Here is a 14,321-nt window from a genome sequence, read left to right on the forward strand (position 1 = left end):
AATCCGCCCCATTTAACCATTTACCGAATATACTAGTAACGTTACATGGTGGATATAAGGTTGAACCTATTTGGATGATCGACTAGATCTAGTTAATTTACGCTGGAAAAATAAGTGTTTGATAGACTCGTCATGGGCTTCCATGCCAATTGTGTTTGACAAAATTATCTTCGCTGAGGGTTACTCCTCTTTGAAGATACCACACCATTTTTTTTTATCTTTAACGGAATGTTCATTTTCCAAAAAAAATATCCACTAGCATTTTTAGATGAATTAAGGCTTTATACATGAAAATGGAATTGACCGAGATTTTACCACTCTCATGATGGTTCCATCAATTTGACTGAAGTCAAATGTTGTAGCAATTCTTTCCATAATGAAAGCCTAGGACCAAGAATAACTCTGATGATGTCAAATTTTGTGGGGAGAACTCCAACACCTTAGCCATTGGTCCGCTCTATATAATATTGTTCGTCACGGAGTGTAGCATTACCAAGCCACTTGTCCTCCTGAAACCTAAAATTAAAGGAGCCATATTGGAAGAACTATTTCTTCATCGCCATAAAGCCGATCCGAAATTGCGAGTTGCCAGGTTTCCGGTAAACTTGGGATAAAGCACGAGAACCGATGTAAAAAGCCTTATTTTTAGCATTGAATTTTATTGTTTTTACTCACGCCACAGAACAAGTGGATTTTTCATGAAACGAGTTTTTGAGCGTGTAGGACGTGAAGATGTACGTGCAATTTTTTATTTAAAATTTTAAAATATGTGTAACTTGCATTTTAAAACAAAATAGGTATATACTCTCATGTTCCAAAACACCACACTTAAAAACCTAATCCTTAAGTATAAATTGAAACCTAAATTTACATCCGTGAGGATCTAAACTCAAGCATTGGATTTACACACCAGCTCTCAACTAGTTGAGATAGGATAACTCCCTTTATGTAATTCTCAGCCGATCGCATTCGGTGAGGGGACGCGACATCTTGGCCATTCCTCCCCCCCCTCCTAGCTCTCAGCCTCCTACAGTAACCTTGCTCGTCCTTCCCCTTTGACCGGGCCGCCGACGGCCGCTCCGGCGGATTAGCTGGCCGGAGTTGGTCTAGGTAGGGCGCCGGAGTAGATTAGGTGTAGATCTGTTGTTTTCTCTGGTAGTTTGTGGCAGTTGCCACCGTTTTGGGCGGATGCCCCGTAGAGAAGGCGGTGGTCGAGATAGGGTTGCTGCTAGCTCTCTCTCTACTCCGATGGTCGGAGGGAGAGGTGGCGAGGAGTGGCGTCGTCTTCCTGAATAATTCTGCGGCGACTGGTTCTTCTCTCTCCCTCGGCAGTGAAGATGGAGTGCCCCTGGCCGGCCGTGGAGGCGAGGTGGGGCTTCTTCGCGGAGCTGCTAGGTGCGTTTCTGATCTGCTCCTGGCCGGCCTTGGGGGCGAGGAGGAGCTGGAGCACGGCGCGCTGTTTTTGGATCGAGGAAAAGGATCCGGTCCTCTCTGTCGATGCGGCGAGTGGCTAGCGGTTGCTAAGCTGCAGCTTCTTCTTGCCTACCATGGTGGCCAGGAGAGAAGCAGTGGTGATGCACAACCTGCCCTTCTTCATCGACTCCTGCCTGCTGGGTGCTATGGAGGCTCTACGCAAGAGCTCCTTCGAGCGGAACACGCGGTGTCAACCAGCGACGCCGCGATCTTTGGCCGACGAAGCGGCCCATCTTCAACCTCCATCACGGAGGCCCTTCTGTGCTCTGTTCGTCAGGGCTTGACGCTTCTCCACCAACAAGTGGTTCGTCCCCGGAGGAGGAGGAGTGGCTGGCGGATCAGGAGCTTCGCCGGAAGTATGCTATCAAGCAACCTGTCATCGAATCTCGACGGCATCGTCTCGAGGTCGCCGGCGATGGGTGGCGGAGGCGCCCAGGGACCTGATCGCGTTTCTAGTTTTTGTCTTAGGGTGCTAGCTGTAAAATCTGGAGGACCTTTCTTCAAATTCTGGTTTCTCTGTGCAATAGATGCCATAGGACCTCCTTGTAAATTGTACCCGCCACTTGTGATCTAATGGAAACTCTGGGGCCTTCGAGGCCCTTATCTTGTTCAAAAAAAAAATTCGGTGAGGGCAGAAAGAGGAAGCTGGATAGGGTGGCGGGCAAGGTTGCCGCGAGACGGAGAACGGAGGCGGCGAACACGACGACGTGCGGCCGATGCATGATAGGATGGCACGACGGTGCCTACGTTTCGACGGATCTGCTCAGCGCGCGCGGCGGCAGAAGGTGTCAGTGAGGTGGATGCAACACATGGGAGGTTGCACGCTGCACACTCCAGTCCAGGGAGCCCCAGAGCCGATACTGTGGCTGGCCGCTTCCGTCTACCTCACCGTCTAGTGCCCTGTGCAGGCCATGTGCCTAGGCAAGCTGCTACACAAGCAACCGTGGAGCTGCCAATTTATTTTATTTACTCTACTTGTTTCATGCTGCTGTTGACATTTCTCAAGATAATGATAATAACTCAGCAGACATGGTGTCCTATTTTCCCCTCCTATTGTCGATTTCCAGCTTCGAAAAATGGGCCAAAGTGCCGAAAGAAAATATTCTCCAAGAAAGAGGTGACACAAAGAATGTACGCAACCAGCTGGAATTCCTTGTGCTGAAAGATCAGAAGATGCAATCAGCTTTGGCATTTTCGGCGCATGCCTCTGTCTCCAAGATCTTGAGCAAACAAGAACGAAAAAGGGGAAAGAGGAAATTGGAGGCGGGAGGAAAACGGCCATGGGAAGCAAGGAATTGATAGGTGGTTCTATCCGTAGGGCAGCAATCAATCTGCACCGTGCTGTCGACTGTCGTAGGGATGCAGTCACAGGCACAGGGCAGGGACAGGAACCAATCCTAGGTACTTTGCTTCCTGCCACTGCAAAGCTGTAGTAGCCTTTGCGTTTTACTCCGGTCTATCTGTATCCTCTGCCTGCTCTGCTCCGTCGTCCGTCCACAGCTGCTTGCCCCCACGTACGGCAACTCCGGCATGAACCGATCGGCACGGGGAAGAAGCCAGTAAGAAAATGAACTCCGGTATATTCAGATCCACTGATCAACTGGAAAATATTAGTACTACTCCCTAGTTCTTGCTAGGATTTCTTGAGTTCGTCCGACCCCTACTCCAAATTGTATGCTCTGTCCTGCACGGCTGCACCGACGAGTCGGTGAAAATGGTCCGCAGGTTCCCCACACTAAAATTCCAGCGTGTCTCCAATAGGAGCGAGAGTTCTTGATGATTTTTCAGATCGGCGTAACGGCCTACATAAATATTGCAATGAAGTCTGTAATTTTAATGGCTTCCCTACTGCAAGTACCCGCTGTCTATCGCTAGTAGCATGACGTCGCTGTTCTCGTTCAGTTCTATGTTCCATCATTTGGATGAGCACTGTGTGTGCTCTCTATGGCCTACGCCCCATGGGTTCGTATGCTCGGTCGTACTACCGGGCAATGCCATTGCCGGGCCGCAACAAACCAATAGGACAAAGCTCGTCGTAATGGAGGCACGGAGCAAATGCTTCCCAACGTCGGTGTCTCAGAGGCCGACAAACGCTGTGGTGCGCTGCTGGTGCCTTCAACTCTTGCTGCCCCCACCGTCCAAATATACGTCGAAATTCTTTGATTCACCGGCACCAAATTTGCTTTGATTTCATAATAACAGGAAAAATAAAGGATTCCAAAAAAGATGTTTGAGTGAAAGTTAGATTTTCTAGGAAGCCTGGTGCAACGGAACACTCACAAAAAAAATGATACGCGACACAATTCTGCAAATCAAACTACCACTATAGAAACAAATTTAAAAGAAACGAATCCTCCTAAATTCCTACTACAAAGTTTCTTTGAACCAAAGAGGCCCTGAGAGGCTGAGAGGTTAGGGTGCAGATAAATCAAACACAGTACATGTTACATAGCTTATTACAATTATATAAATAACCTCATTTAATTGCGATGGTCATGAATTGTGACTCCTAACAACACACATCAAAGAGGAACAGCGACAGGCCATAGTTTTTTTTGAAACGGAGGCAAAAGCTTTGCCCCAATCTATTAATTAAGAAGGAGTTTTACAAGGCCGACGGCCTCAAGTTTACACGACATGCGGATTACTCTCCCGGCATCAAACTACCCAAACGTTTAGCGCCCGCCAACACCCATAAACGGGCCTCACTCTTAACCTTATCTAGGACTACCATGGAGGGTGCGGGCACTATTAGTATACTATGCATGAGGCTTGCAACTTGTAAGATATAATTTACATAACTCATATGCTTTATTACTACCGTTGACAAAATTGTTTCATGTTTTCAAAATAAAAGCTCTAGCACAAATATAGCAATCGATGCTTTCCTCTTTGAAGGACCATTCTCTTTACTTTTATGTTGAGTCAGTTCACCTATTTCTCTCCACCTCAAGAAGCAAACGCTTGTGATGAACTGTGCATTGATTCCTACATACTTGCATATTGTACTTGTTATATTACTCTATGTTGACAATTATCCATGAGATATACATGTTACAAGTTGAAAGCAACCGCTGAAACTTAATCTTCCTTTGTGTTGCTTCAATACCTTTACTTTGATTTATTGCTTTATGAGTTAACTCTTATGCAAGACTTATTAATACTTGTCTTGAAGTACTATTCATGAAAAGTCTTTGCTATATGATTCACTTGTTTTCTCATGTCGTTACCATTGTTTTGATCGCTGCATCCACTACATATGTTTACAAATAGTATGATCAAGGTTATGATGGCATATCACTTCAGAAATTATCTTTGTTATCGTTTTACCTGCTCGGGACGAGCAGAACTAAGCTTGGGGATGCTTGATATTATTGATGATACCTACATGTTTTATGCACACTTTATGTCATATTCGTGCATTTTCTGGAACTAACCTATTAACAAGATGCCGAAGTGCCAGTTCCTGTTTTCTGCTGTTTTTGGTTTCGGAAATCCTAGTAACGAAATATTCTCGGAATTGGACGAAACGAAGACCCAGGGACCTATTTTTCCACGGAGCTTCCAGAAGACCGAAGAACACACGAAGTGGGGCCACGAGGTGGCGACACCACAAGGCGGCGCGGCCCAGGGGGGGCCCGCGCCGCCCTATGGTGTGGCCCCCTCGTCTGGCCCCCGACTCCGCCCTTCCGCCTACTTAAAGCCTCCGTCGCGAAACCCCTGAGGCGAAAAACCACGATACGGAAAACCTTACTGAGACGCCGCCGCCGCCGATCCCATCTCGGGGGATTCTGGAGATCTCCTCCGGCACCCTGCCGGAGAGGGGATTCATCTCCCGGAGGACTCTACACCGCCATGGTCGCCTCCGGAGTGATGAGTGAGTAGTTCACCCCTGGACTATGGGTCCATAGCAGTAGCTAGATGGTTGTCTTCTCCTCATTGTGCTTCATTGTTGGATCTTGTGAGCTGCCTAAATGATCAAGATCATCTATTTGTAATTCTATATGTTGTGTTTGTCGGGATCCGATGGATAGAGAATACCATGTCATGTTAATTATCAAGTTATTACATATGTGTTGTTTATGATCTTGCATGCTCTCCGTTTCTAGTAGAGGCTCTGGCCAAGTTTTTTACTTTTAACTCCAAGAGGGAGTATTTATGCTCGATAGTGGGTTCATGCCCGCATTGACACCGGGACAAGTGATGCAAAGTTCTAAGGTTGTGTTGTTCTGTTGCCACTAGGGATAAAACATTGGCGCTATGTCCGAGGATGTAGTTGTTGATTACATTACGCACCATACTTAATGCAATTGTCTCGTTGCTTTGCAACTTAATACCGGAGGGGGTTCGGATGATAACCTGAAGGTGGACTTTTTAGGCATAGATACAGTTGGATGGCGGTCTATGTACTTTGTCGTAATGCCCAATTAAATCTCACTATACTTATCATGTCATGTATGTGCATTGTTATGCCCTCTCTATTTGTCAATTGCCCGACTGTAATTTGTTCACCCAACATGCTTTTATCTTATGGGAGAGACACCTCTAGTGAACTGTGGACCCCGATCCATTCTTTAATACTGAAATACAAATCTGCTGCAATACTTGTTTTACTATTTTCTCTCGCAAACAATCATCTTCCACACAATACGGTTAATCCTTTGTTACAGCAAGCCGGTGAGATTGACAACCTCACTGTTTCGTTGGGGCAAAGTACTTTGGTTGTGTTGTGCAGGTTCCACGTTGGCGCCGGAATCTCGGGTGTTGCGCCGCACTACATCCCGCCGCCATCAACCTTCAACGTGCTTCTTGACTCCTACTGATTCGATTAAACCTTGGTTTCTTACTGAGGGAAACTTGCCGCTGTGCGCATCACACCTTCCTCTTGGGTTCCCAACGGACGTGTCAACTACACGCATCAAGCCGCCATATAATGTCGTCCTCTTGATCATCATGAAGCACAATTTGCGAGAGTAGCGAGCAAAGATCAATAAATTGGGAGAGGTGGTCCAAAGAGAAGGGTAGCGTCAAGTCAATCTTGGTAATCCAATTTTGCTCATGCATGGCTTGTGCAACCTTCCAATTCTTCCTTTTGGAGGATGCATAGATGAGGGGCGCCACCTCAATCGGCTTCCGTCCATTCAATCAAGGTGCATGCCAAAAGGGTGTCTTCTTTCCATTCCCGAGGATGATGGACGTGGAGGCATAAAAGATCTCCATATCTTCACTAGTGCATGGGTTTCCAAGGCCGGCCCAAATTTTGTCCGGATTCTTCCATTCAAGCCAAGGCCAACGGAGACGGAGGACCGTCGCAAACTTGCCCATGTGAAGCACGCCAAGGCCACCAAGCTTCTTGGGGCGGCACACAGCCTCCCAATTTACCTTGCACTTTGCCCCGGTTGTAGTTTCTTTGGCGGACCAAAGGAAGGCCCTCTCCACCTTGTTGATGAATCTCATGGTCTCCGGGGGTAAGCAAAGAGGAGTAAGGTGATATATGGCCTATGAGGCAATGACCGACTTGACCAAGGTTGCGCGGCCGACCGTGGTGACGAACTTTCCGTTCCAAGTGGGAAGCTTGCCGGCGCACTTGTCTTCAAGGTGTTGGAAATCCACCCTCTTGAGGCATTTGACCGATAGCGACAGGCCATAGTAGTGCAACGACACACGACAAGTAGCAAAGGAATCCGAGTACTAATAATATTTAAATATTAATAATAAAAAATGGAAAACTCTCCAACTGTTTACCCTAAAAAATTATATTAAAATTTGTGAATAAATGCACACACGAATACTAGTATGGACTGAACATGCAGTGTGATTTTAGTAAAAAGAAATCAATCATTTGCTATACACACTTGCTTTTTCGATAAAAAAAATATTAATATTGCGGAGATACCAATTACACACAGCTTCTGCAACAACGTCATGCCCTAATGACATAAGGGATGCACACAACCAAAAAAAAAGTGAAAAATTGTGAAAAAAAAGTCACGCTACAGTGATCCATTTCTTGAAACAGCAACACCACCAAAACAACATCAAAAGATCAGCTTCTCCATAAGCGATGCCTCCAAAAAGAAAAACAGTTTACAAACGTTGTCGTCGCCCGATCACAGATCTTAGATTTTCACCCTGAAGAAAGTCATCACTCCAAAACAATGTCTTCAACATGAACATTGCCTGACACAACTAATTAAGGCATGTGCACTCGCCCCCACATACATGTCGTTGTTTCAAATCACGAAGCACCAAGCCAATTCCACATCACAACCAAGATCCGACCACCATTGTTTTTCCACCGATCTCGGCTTTCATAACCTTCTCCGTCAGCACTATGGAAAAAAGAGCTTTATGATATTAACAGCCAGCAGAGTTTTGAAGCGCTCCCTCTAAATCAAACCGTCAGATAAAAATATGGATGCGCACGACCAAAACCACCCAATCAAGCAATCTTCAGGCATGATTCACACAATAAATTTCGCTGGAAGGGCCTTCGGAACACGACAATCCATCCAAATGAGAATAAGCATACGAGAGATCATCAACTTGGTGCGAGAAGAATCCAAGGACCGCCACCATTATTTTAAAATCATCTTTCACTACGTTAACGTAGCATCTATGTATTGTAGCATAATTTCGTAGTTTGGAACTACTCATAGACTTCGTACCAGCTTTCGCGTGTATGTGTGTTTTCATGTCTTTTACATGCTTGCATCTTCGCATAATTTTATAAATCTTATGTATATGTTTTTTTACTAAATTACTTTATCATAATCTTACAATCTTATGATTAGAAAATCGTCTTTACGACACAAGTATGAATCTCACACCGCTAATCATCCCTAATTACAATGAAAAAATCATCCTTTGCACAACAATGTTCATATTTTGGAAAAGTGTGCTAAGGTTGTCTCTGTCTCAAGATACTGACATATTGCGAGCTCAGTGGTACGGGTCTCACTAATAATCTATAGTTATTATGATTTTCTGAAATAGTAGCCTTTTTGTTTGTGGGGAGAACAGTTTTAGTGTTGGTAGGGTGGTGCTTTCTCTTGGCGACAAAACACAAGTGATTTTATTGCTTTGCAATACTAGACTAAGACTAGATCATCGGCGATAGTCAGCAACACACTCAACCTTGACCGGTGAATGTGATCATCCATGAAAATTAGTTGCTCAGCTAACACCAAATTCTTGATGCCAACTATTATTCTCTCCACGGTATGTGCAAGTGCACAACAAAAGGATCATGAGCATTAATATGCACAATTGTATTTCTGTTCAATTGCAAGAGACTCACAAATTTCCCTTTTACGAAAAGGAAGGTAAGTCTTTTTGGCCCTTGCATTCTTGGATGGCCGATAACTTTATTTGCCAAATGTAGGATATTACAAACTCTTGAAAAAAAATCAATTAAAGACTCCGCCTATACCACCCGCAGTCAAACAATCAAAATCTCTCTTCTACTGACATTAAGCATGGTAGACTCTTCCCCTCCATCATCCCATACGCTTGGGGTCATGAAGTACCTCAACCCTAAAAAGCTCCAACATGACTTAATGACAGCTGTAAGATTTCACCTCTAGTTCACCATCATCGACAAATGTACTCTCACCTTGGTATAGTTTACCTTCACCGCCGCGTCCTCCGCTAGACCCTCCACGGGTATTGACACCATACATTTTCAAGACTGGAGCTCGGTGTCATCTAGGGATTATACACCAACTTACATTTATTTTTGTTGTAGTTTCTGTTGCTTAATTCAGGCATGTACGGTAACCTTATGTGACAGAGGAAACTTAACTTGGTAAGAGGCTACGGAGATGGTCGTACATATAGTCCACCTGGTATCAAAATCCCAGATCTCACATGTGTCTGGTGGCAACAAGATGCTAGTGTAGTGTACATCAATTTTCGAACCTACGCAACTCCGATTTTCAGTAATTCGCAGAAACAAAACAAAAATCTCCGATTTCGGTAAACCATTATGTAAGTGTGTAGACCTAATGGTATATACATTTACCTACATTGTAACTGTCGTCTCTCAACAGAAAAATCACTTTTGCTACTAGACAGAAAAAAAATACATGATGAATAAATGCAAAGGTTTCATTTTGGATCTGTATAGTCGTTCCACCTGCCTACATCACCGGGTCTGGCCTCACACGCTCTCACCAACAATTCGTCTCGGGCGAGGTACGCCTTCTTTCTCCTTCCTTTCTTTTCTCTTCCTGTCTGACCTACCCAAGTACCATACCAACAACGCGCCTCCAAATCTCTCCCATGTCTCTAGTCCACCACCGTGCTCCGCCGCTGCCGCTGCCGCCGTGCCGCGCCTGAGCGTCGGCGCCGCCCGACGCCTCAATCCCTGCCCCGCCGACACCCCACACGCGAAGTCGTCGCCGCCGACGCCGCTTCCGTCGGTCCACCGGGCCGTTCTTGCTCTCTCCGCCCCGTCGGCAGTCTCTGGCATCGGCTCTCCAGGTACAAGCCTGCTCTCATCCAGCCATTCCTGAAACCCCACTCGCATTCACAATTTGCGTCCCCGCCTGCCGGCGCGCGCGCGCCCGGCACGCCACCTAGATCCGCCCCCGTGATCCGTCCCATTTTACCTGCGTACTCCGTCGAACGGGGGAAACCGTGGTAGCAGCACAGCCTCACGGACCAATCTCTGCAGAATTCGACCGGAAATTTGCTTGCCAGCCCCATTCCGTGTGCTCGCCATTTCGGCTGTGAGATGTCTGATGAGTTGATCTCACGGCCGTTCCGGTTTTGTTTTGTAAAGTGCAAGGCCCGTTGGTTTTGCCTAATAATAGTAGCGTGCTTTCTAGTTCTCGGACCCTGCAAAAAAGCAGAAAACTGTGCAATGTCCGGCTTGGCACTAGTCGTGTAAATCGACATGCCCGACCGCTCTCCGTGGGATCTGGTATCAGGGAAACTATTGGCAGCAAAAAAAAGTTCTAGAATTAGATGGCTTAAGCACGCTATAGACAAAATAGAAGTGAAATGCTGCTGCTACAGTAGAATAAAATGCGTTGCTAAAAGGAACCACCTTTTGTCAAACCGAAACCAAACTCACACCTTGGGAAATGGGAACCATACTAACTCACTGGTAGTTTCTCTTTGGAACCACTTTTGTTTGTAACTTGTCTAAGTTTGATCTTAGCATCTACTCTTTATGTTTTGTAAGGAATATGTTGGTCAAGCATATGAGGCTAGAATATGCTATATATCTTTTTTTTTTCTTTGCAACATCAGAGGCCTTTTATTTTGAACACGAAGGGGTTCAGGTCGTTGCTTAAGGTCCAACTATGCAATTCAATCTTTTTCATTTATTTTCACCTCTGAGTTCTGATCATGTTTGAATTGATGCATGGCTCTCTTGTTGATATGCACAGTTTTATTGTCAATTCCAGCAAATGTTGTACTTCTGAAATTCTCTTTTACTTAGAAAAGATGGAAATGAATGGTTTTCTGATATAGCAAATGTTGGCAGTACAGACATTTAAAATGTGGTTTAGCAATGATACTTAAGACACTAAGGACGTTAAAGTTTGACTGATCCTTTAGGGGAATCAGAAGAGCAAAATAGCTTCTTGCCGTGTACAATATGCCGTACAACTATTTCCTATTTCAATGATTTCTTTGTTTATATGTTTTCGTCCTTTATTGTGATTTAAATCATTTTCATTACAGTATATAACTGTGTAAACTTGACAGGGCTACTGTAATATTGTGAAGCACTAGAAAGGCAGCTGCTTCTGTAGAGTTGTTGCAGAATGGCTTATGGTGGAGATGAGCAGCAAAGCCAAGATTATTTATTCAAAATTGTTCTGATTGGTGACTCTTCTGTTGGTAAATCAAATTTGCTAGCCAGATTTGCTAGGAATGAGTTCTTCCCAAATTCCAAATCTACGATAGGGGTAGAATTCCAGACCCAGAAATTGGTGATTGATGGAAAGGAAATTAAAGCTCAGATATGGGACACAGCAGGACAAGAACGTTTCAGAGCAGTTACATCTGCCTACTACAGAGGAGCGGTTGGAGCTCTTCTGGTTTATGATATAACAAGGCGTCAGACATTTGACAGTGTTAGCCGATGGCTTAACGAACTGCACGGTGAGAACAAACATTTTACTGTAGTTCTTCAGATATTAACACATTTCTTGACATTGCCTTGAGCTAGTGGTTGTCCTACTGTTACATGTCCCTACTAACTTAAATCGGTTACACCTTGCCTTGATTTCCTGTTGGCTTTATCACCTCTGTTTGATTACTTTAACCACTGAACAGCTCATTCCGACATGAATGTCGTCACAATTCTGATCGGCAACAAGACTGATCTGAAGCATGCACGGGAGGTGAGCACCGCAGAAGGCAAAGCCCTTGCCGAGGCTCAGGGCCTCTTCTACATGGAAACCTCAGCACTGGACTCGTCAAATGTCACAGCAGCTTTTCAAACTGTAGTCAAGGAGATCTACAGCATACTAAGCAGGAAGGTGTTCCAATCGCTAGAGCAGAAGAAAAGCGAGCTGCAATCACTAAGCAACGGGAAAGCCGTTGTGCTGCAGAGTGACACCCCCAATGAAACAAACAGTGGTGGGAGGTGGTGCTGTTCATCGTAGAACCTGTAAGATCTCCCTCCTATTCTCATGTATGAATAAGTGCATCATTATGTTTGACATTGGTTCATTATGTCTGACATTGCTAAACTATTCTGATGAATATGTATGTATGTACTCAGGTTCCAGGATCTGATGACAAGAGAGGCCCTGTGGCATGCAGAAGATTTCTGAGACACATCAGTGCACGAAGAAATGATGCAGATATGGTTAGTGAAAAGTTGTCCTGGCCTTCTTCTAAAGATTTAGTTGGCCGAGGTTGGGTTGGTTGTATGAAAAGTGTGCTTTCCATTGGAGGAAATCTCAGTGTATAGTTCGATTGGTCCTTCCGGGGGTAATGATATACGTGCTTGCGTAAAGAGAAAAACTGTTTGACCAACTGGCTGTTGTGTCGTTCATTTCCACATCATTCTAGCCCTAGACACCATGCTTTTACTGTTCTTCGGGCCACGCTTGCTTGCCCTGATATGGTAACATTTGGTCTAAGGTAGTATGAACTCTTGGCGACGTTACGTTTTTTTTAGTACATTCAGTACCGGGGCGTAATTTACATTGCCATTACTTTTTTCTTTTCCGAGCGGGCTACCTCCTTTCCATTACTGCATAACGAAAATACAAAATCTTTGTAATAACAAACAAGAATGGAGAAAAGGGGACATGAAAGAGGTTGTTCTTGCATCATCAGGAAACCGACAGGTTCTAGATCTATATGGCTAGCCATTCTGATCGATCTAAATGTTCCAAACAGTGACATTTTCGACAATTGGCTAAATGGTGTGGACCTAGGTTTAAGCTAGTTATTAAGGTGGGAGCGACTACCGTTATTTGGTCACTTGGGCAATGCTTCTCTACTACAGCGTGTGGAACATCGCAACCTTTCTACGAATGTGGTTTATAAGGTGAGAGATATTTTTATCCTACATGGATGGTAGCGTGATCTACCGATTGGCCCCCCTTCGCTTTAGATCTTTTTTTAGTATCCTCATTTGCAATAACTTTTTCATTTCCCTTTTTCGTTATGTGTGGATTGGTACGGCTGTATACATCCTAGTTATGCAGTGGCCAGATATAATGCTTAAACTTCTCAAGTAACAAATCGTCCATTATAAAAAAAAAACCTTGATGTCAAGTACCCACTATGGAGCAAAAACATGATAACACTAACGCAAACCCTAAAAGAAGTTTAGGATAAACACAAACAAAAGATCACAGTTCAGGACCACCAAGGTCCACTACAAACATCAAACATCAGACAACTCAAGGTGCTTGGATCCCTAGGACTGGAGCTTGAGCGGCATGGTCCTTTGCTCGGAAAATCTTTGGCCATATTGGTCGCCTTGTCGATCAGTTGCCTTGCCCTCATCTTGATCTTCACAGCTTCCTCCTCTGAGTATAAACTTGGCCAATAATTCAGAAACGAGCAAATAGTAAAGATCACTGTCATAAGAGACTTGAGCACAAAACCTTCGAAAGTTATCTTGTTTTCGGTAGTCTAAATAGGCTAGAAAACACAGTTAACAAAGCAAAGAACTTCCTGTCCCCTGGTATATAAGCATACAGCCAAGACAAACATTGCCAAACAGAAATGGCGACTTGGTAATTTTGTGTGGCTCAACGATCTGTATGCGTGGGCTCTGCAATTTCAGAAGCCAGAGATGGCGACTTGGTAATTTTGTTGGAAAAGCAAAAAAAAATGCTTCAACCTTTTTGGGATTCTAGAGCTAGTGCCCGGCCAAACAGAAACAGACATGCATCAGTTTTTGGGATCCAGTTATAAAACATGTGATGTATGAGAGGCAGCGACAGGCTCAAAAAGAGAGAACATCATCGGGCATCAGATGCTCCCCGGAACAGTGTCATCTCATCTTCACCTGATGATGAAGACATTATTCGGTATCATCAAGCTGCACGTCATGAATATTCGCCAAATGATTGGACCTCAGTAAAATGTGACAGTACCTTACTTCAATAATGTAAAACAGAACAGTGGCAACGTGATGGATAAATTTTAGCTTCAGCACTATGAAATGATCGAGGACCCACAATTCAGACCAGAGTCGCTATCTGCTCAATCACAAATGAAGTCTATCACTCACCAGGCACAGATATCATATTTTTTTAGTACATAGACGGAAATGCATATCACAGCGGATCAAGATTTCACAGAACAAGGGCCTATCTTTTTGGTATGTTAGTGAACCTATGAAAGGCAAAATTGCAAGAAAA

At 44.5% G+C, this 14,321-nt stretch overlaps 1 protein-coding gene across 1 annotated transcript; it reads left to right on the plus strand.

Annotated features, from left to right (window-relative positions):
* The first annotated feature begins 9,838 nt into the window (after positions 1-9,838).
* On the plus strand, positions 9,839-12,588 carry LOC124675653 (ras-related protein RABA5a). Its single transcript, XM_047211715.1, has 4 exons — positions 9,839-9,957; positions 11,194-11,592; positions 11,767-12,103; positions 12,218-12,588. The coding sequence occupies exons 2-3, from the start codon at positions 11,253-11,255 to the stop codon at positions 12,096-12,098; spliced, it is 672 nt and encodes a 223-aa protein (XP_047067671.1). The 5' UTR covers positions 9,839-9,957; positions 11,194-11,252; the 3' UTR covers positions 12,099-12,103; positions 12,218-12,588.
* The last annotated feature ends 1,733 nt before the right edge of the window (positions 12,589-14,321 follow it).

Source organism: Lolium rigidum, chromosome 7, assembly GCF_022539505.1.
Source record: "Lolium rigidum isolate FL_2022 chromosome 7, APGP_CSIRO_Lrig_0.1, whole genome shotgun sequence".
NCBI classification, from domain to species: domain Eukaryota; kingdom Viridiplantae; phylum Streptophyta; class Magnoliopsida; order Poales; family Poaceae; genus Lolium; species Lolium rigidum.

Excerpts from the sequence above, each read along its gene's own strand:
- LOC124675653 (XM_047211715.1), top strand. The coding sequence starts at position 11,253 with ATGGCTTATGGTGGAGATGAGCAGCAAAGCCAAGATTATTTATTCAAA. Across the intron at positions 11,593-11,766 it reads ATGGCTTAACGAACTGCACG|CTCATTCCGACATGAATGTC; the intron begins GTGAGAACAAAC and ends ACCACTGAACAG.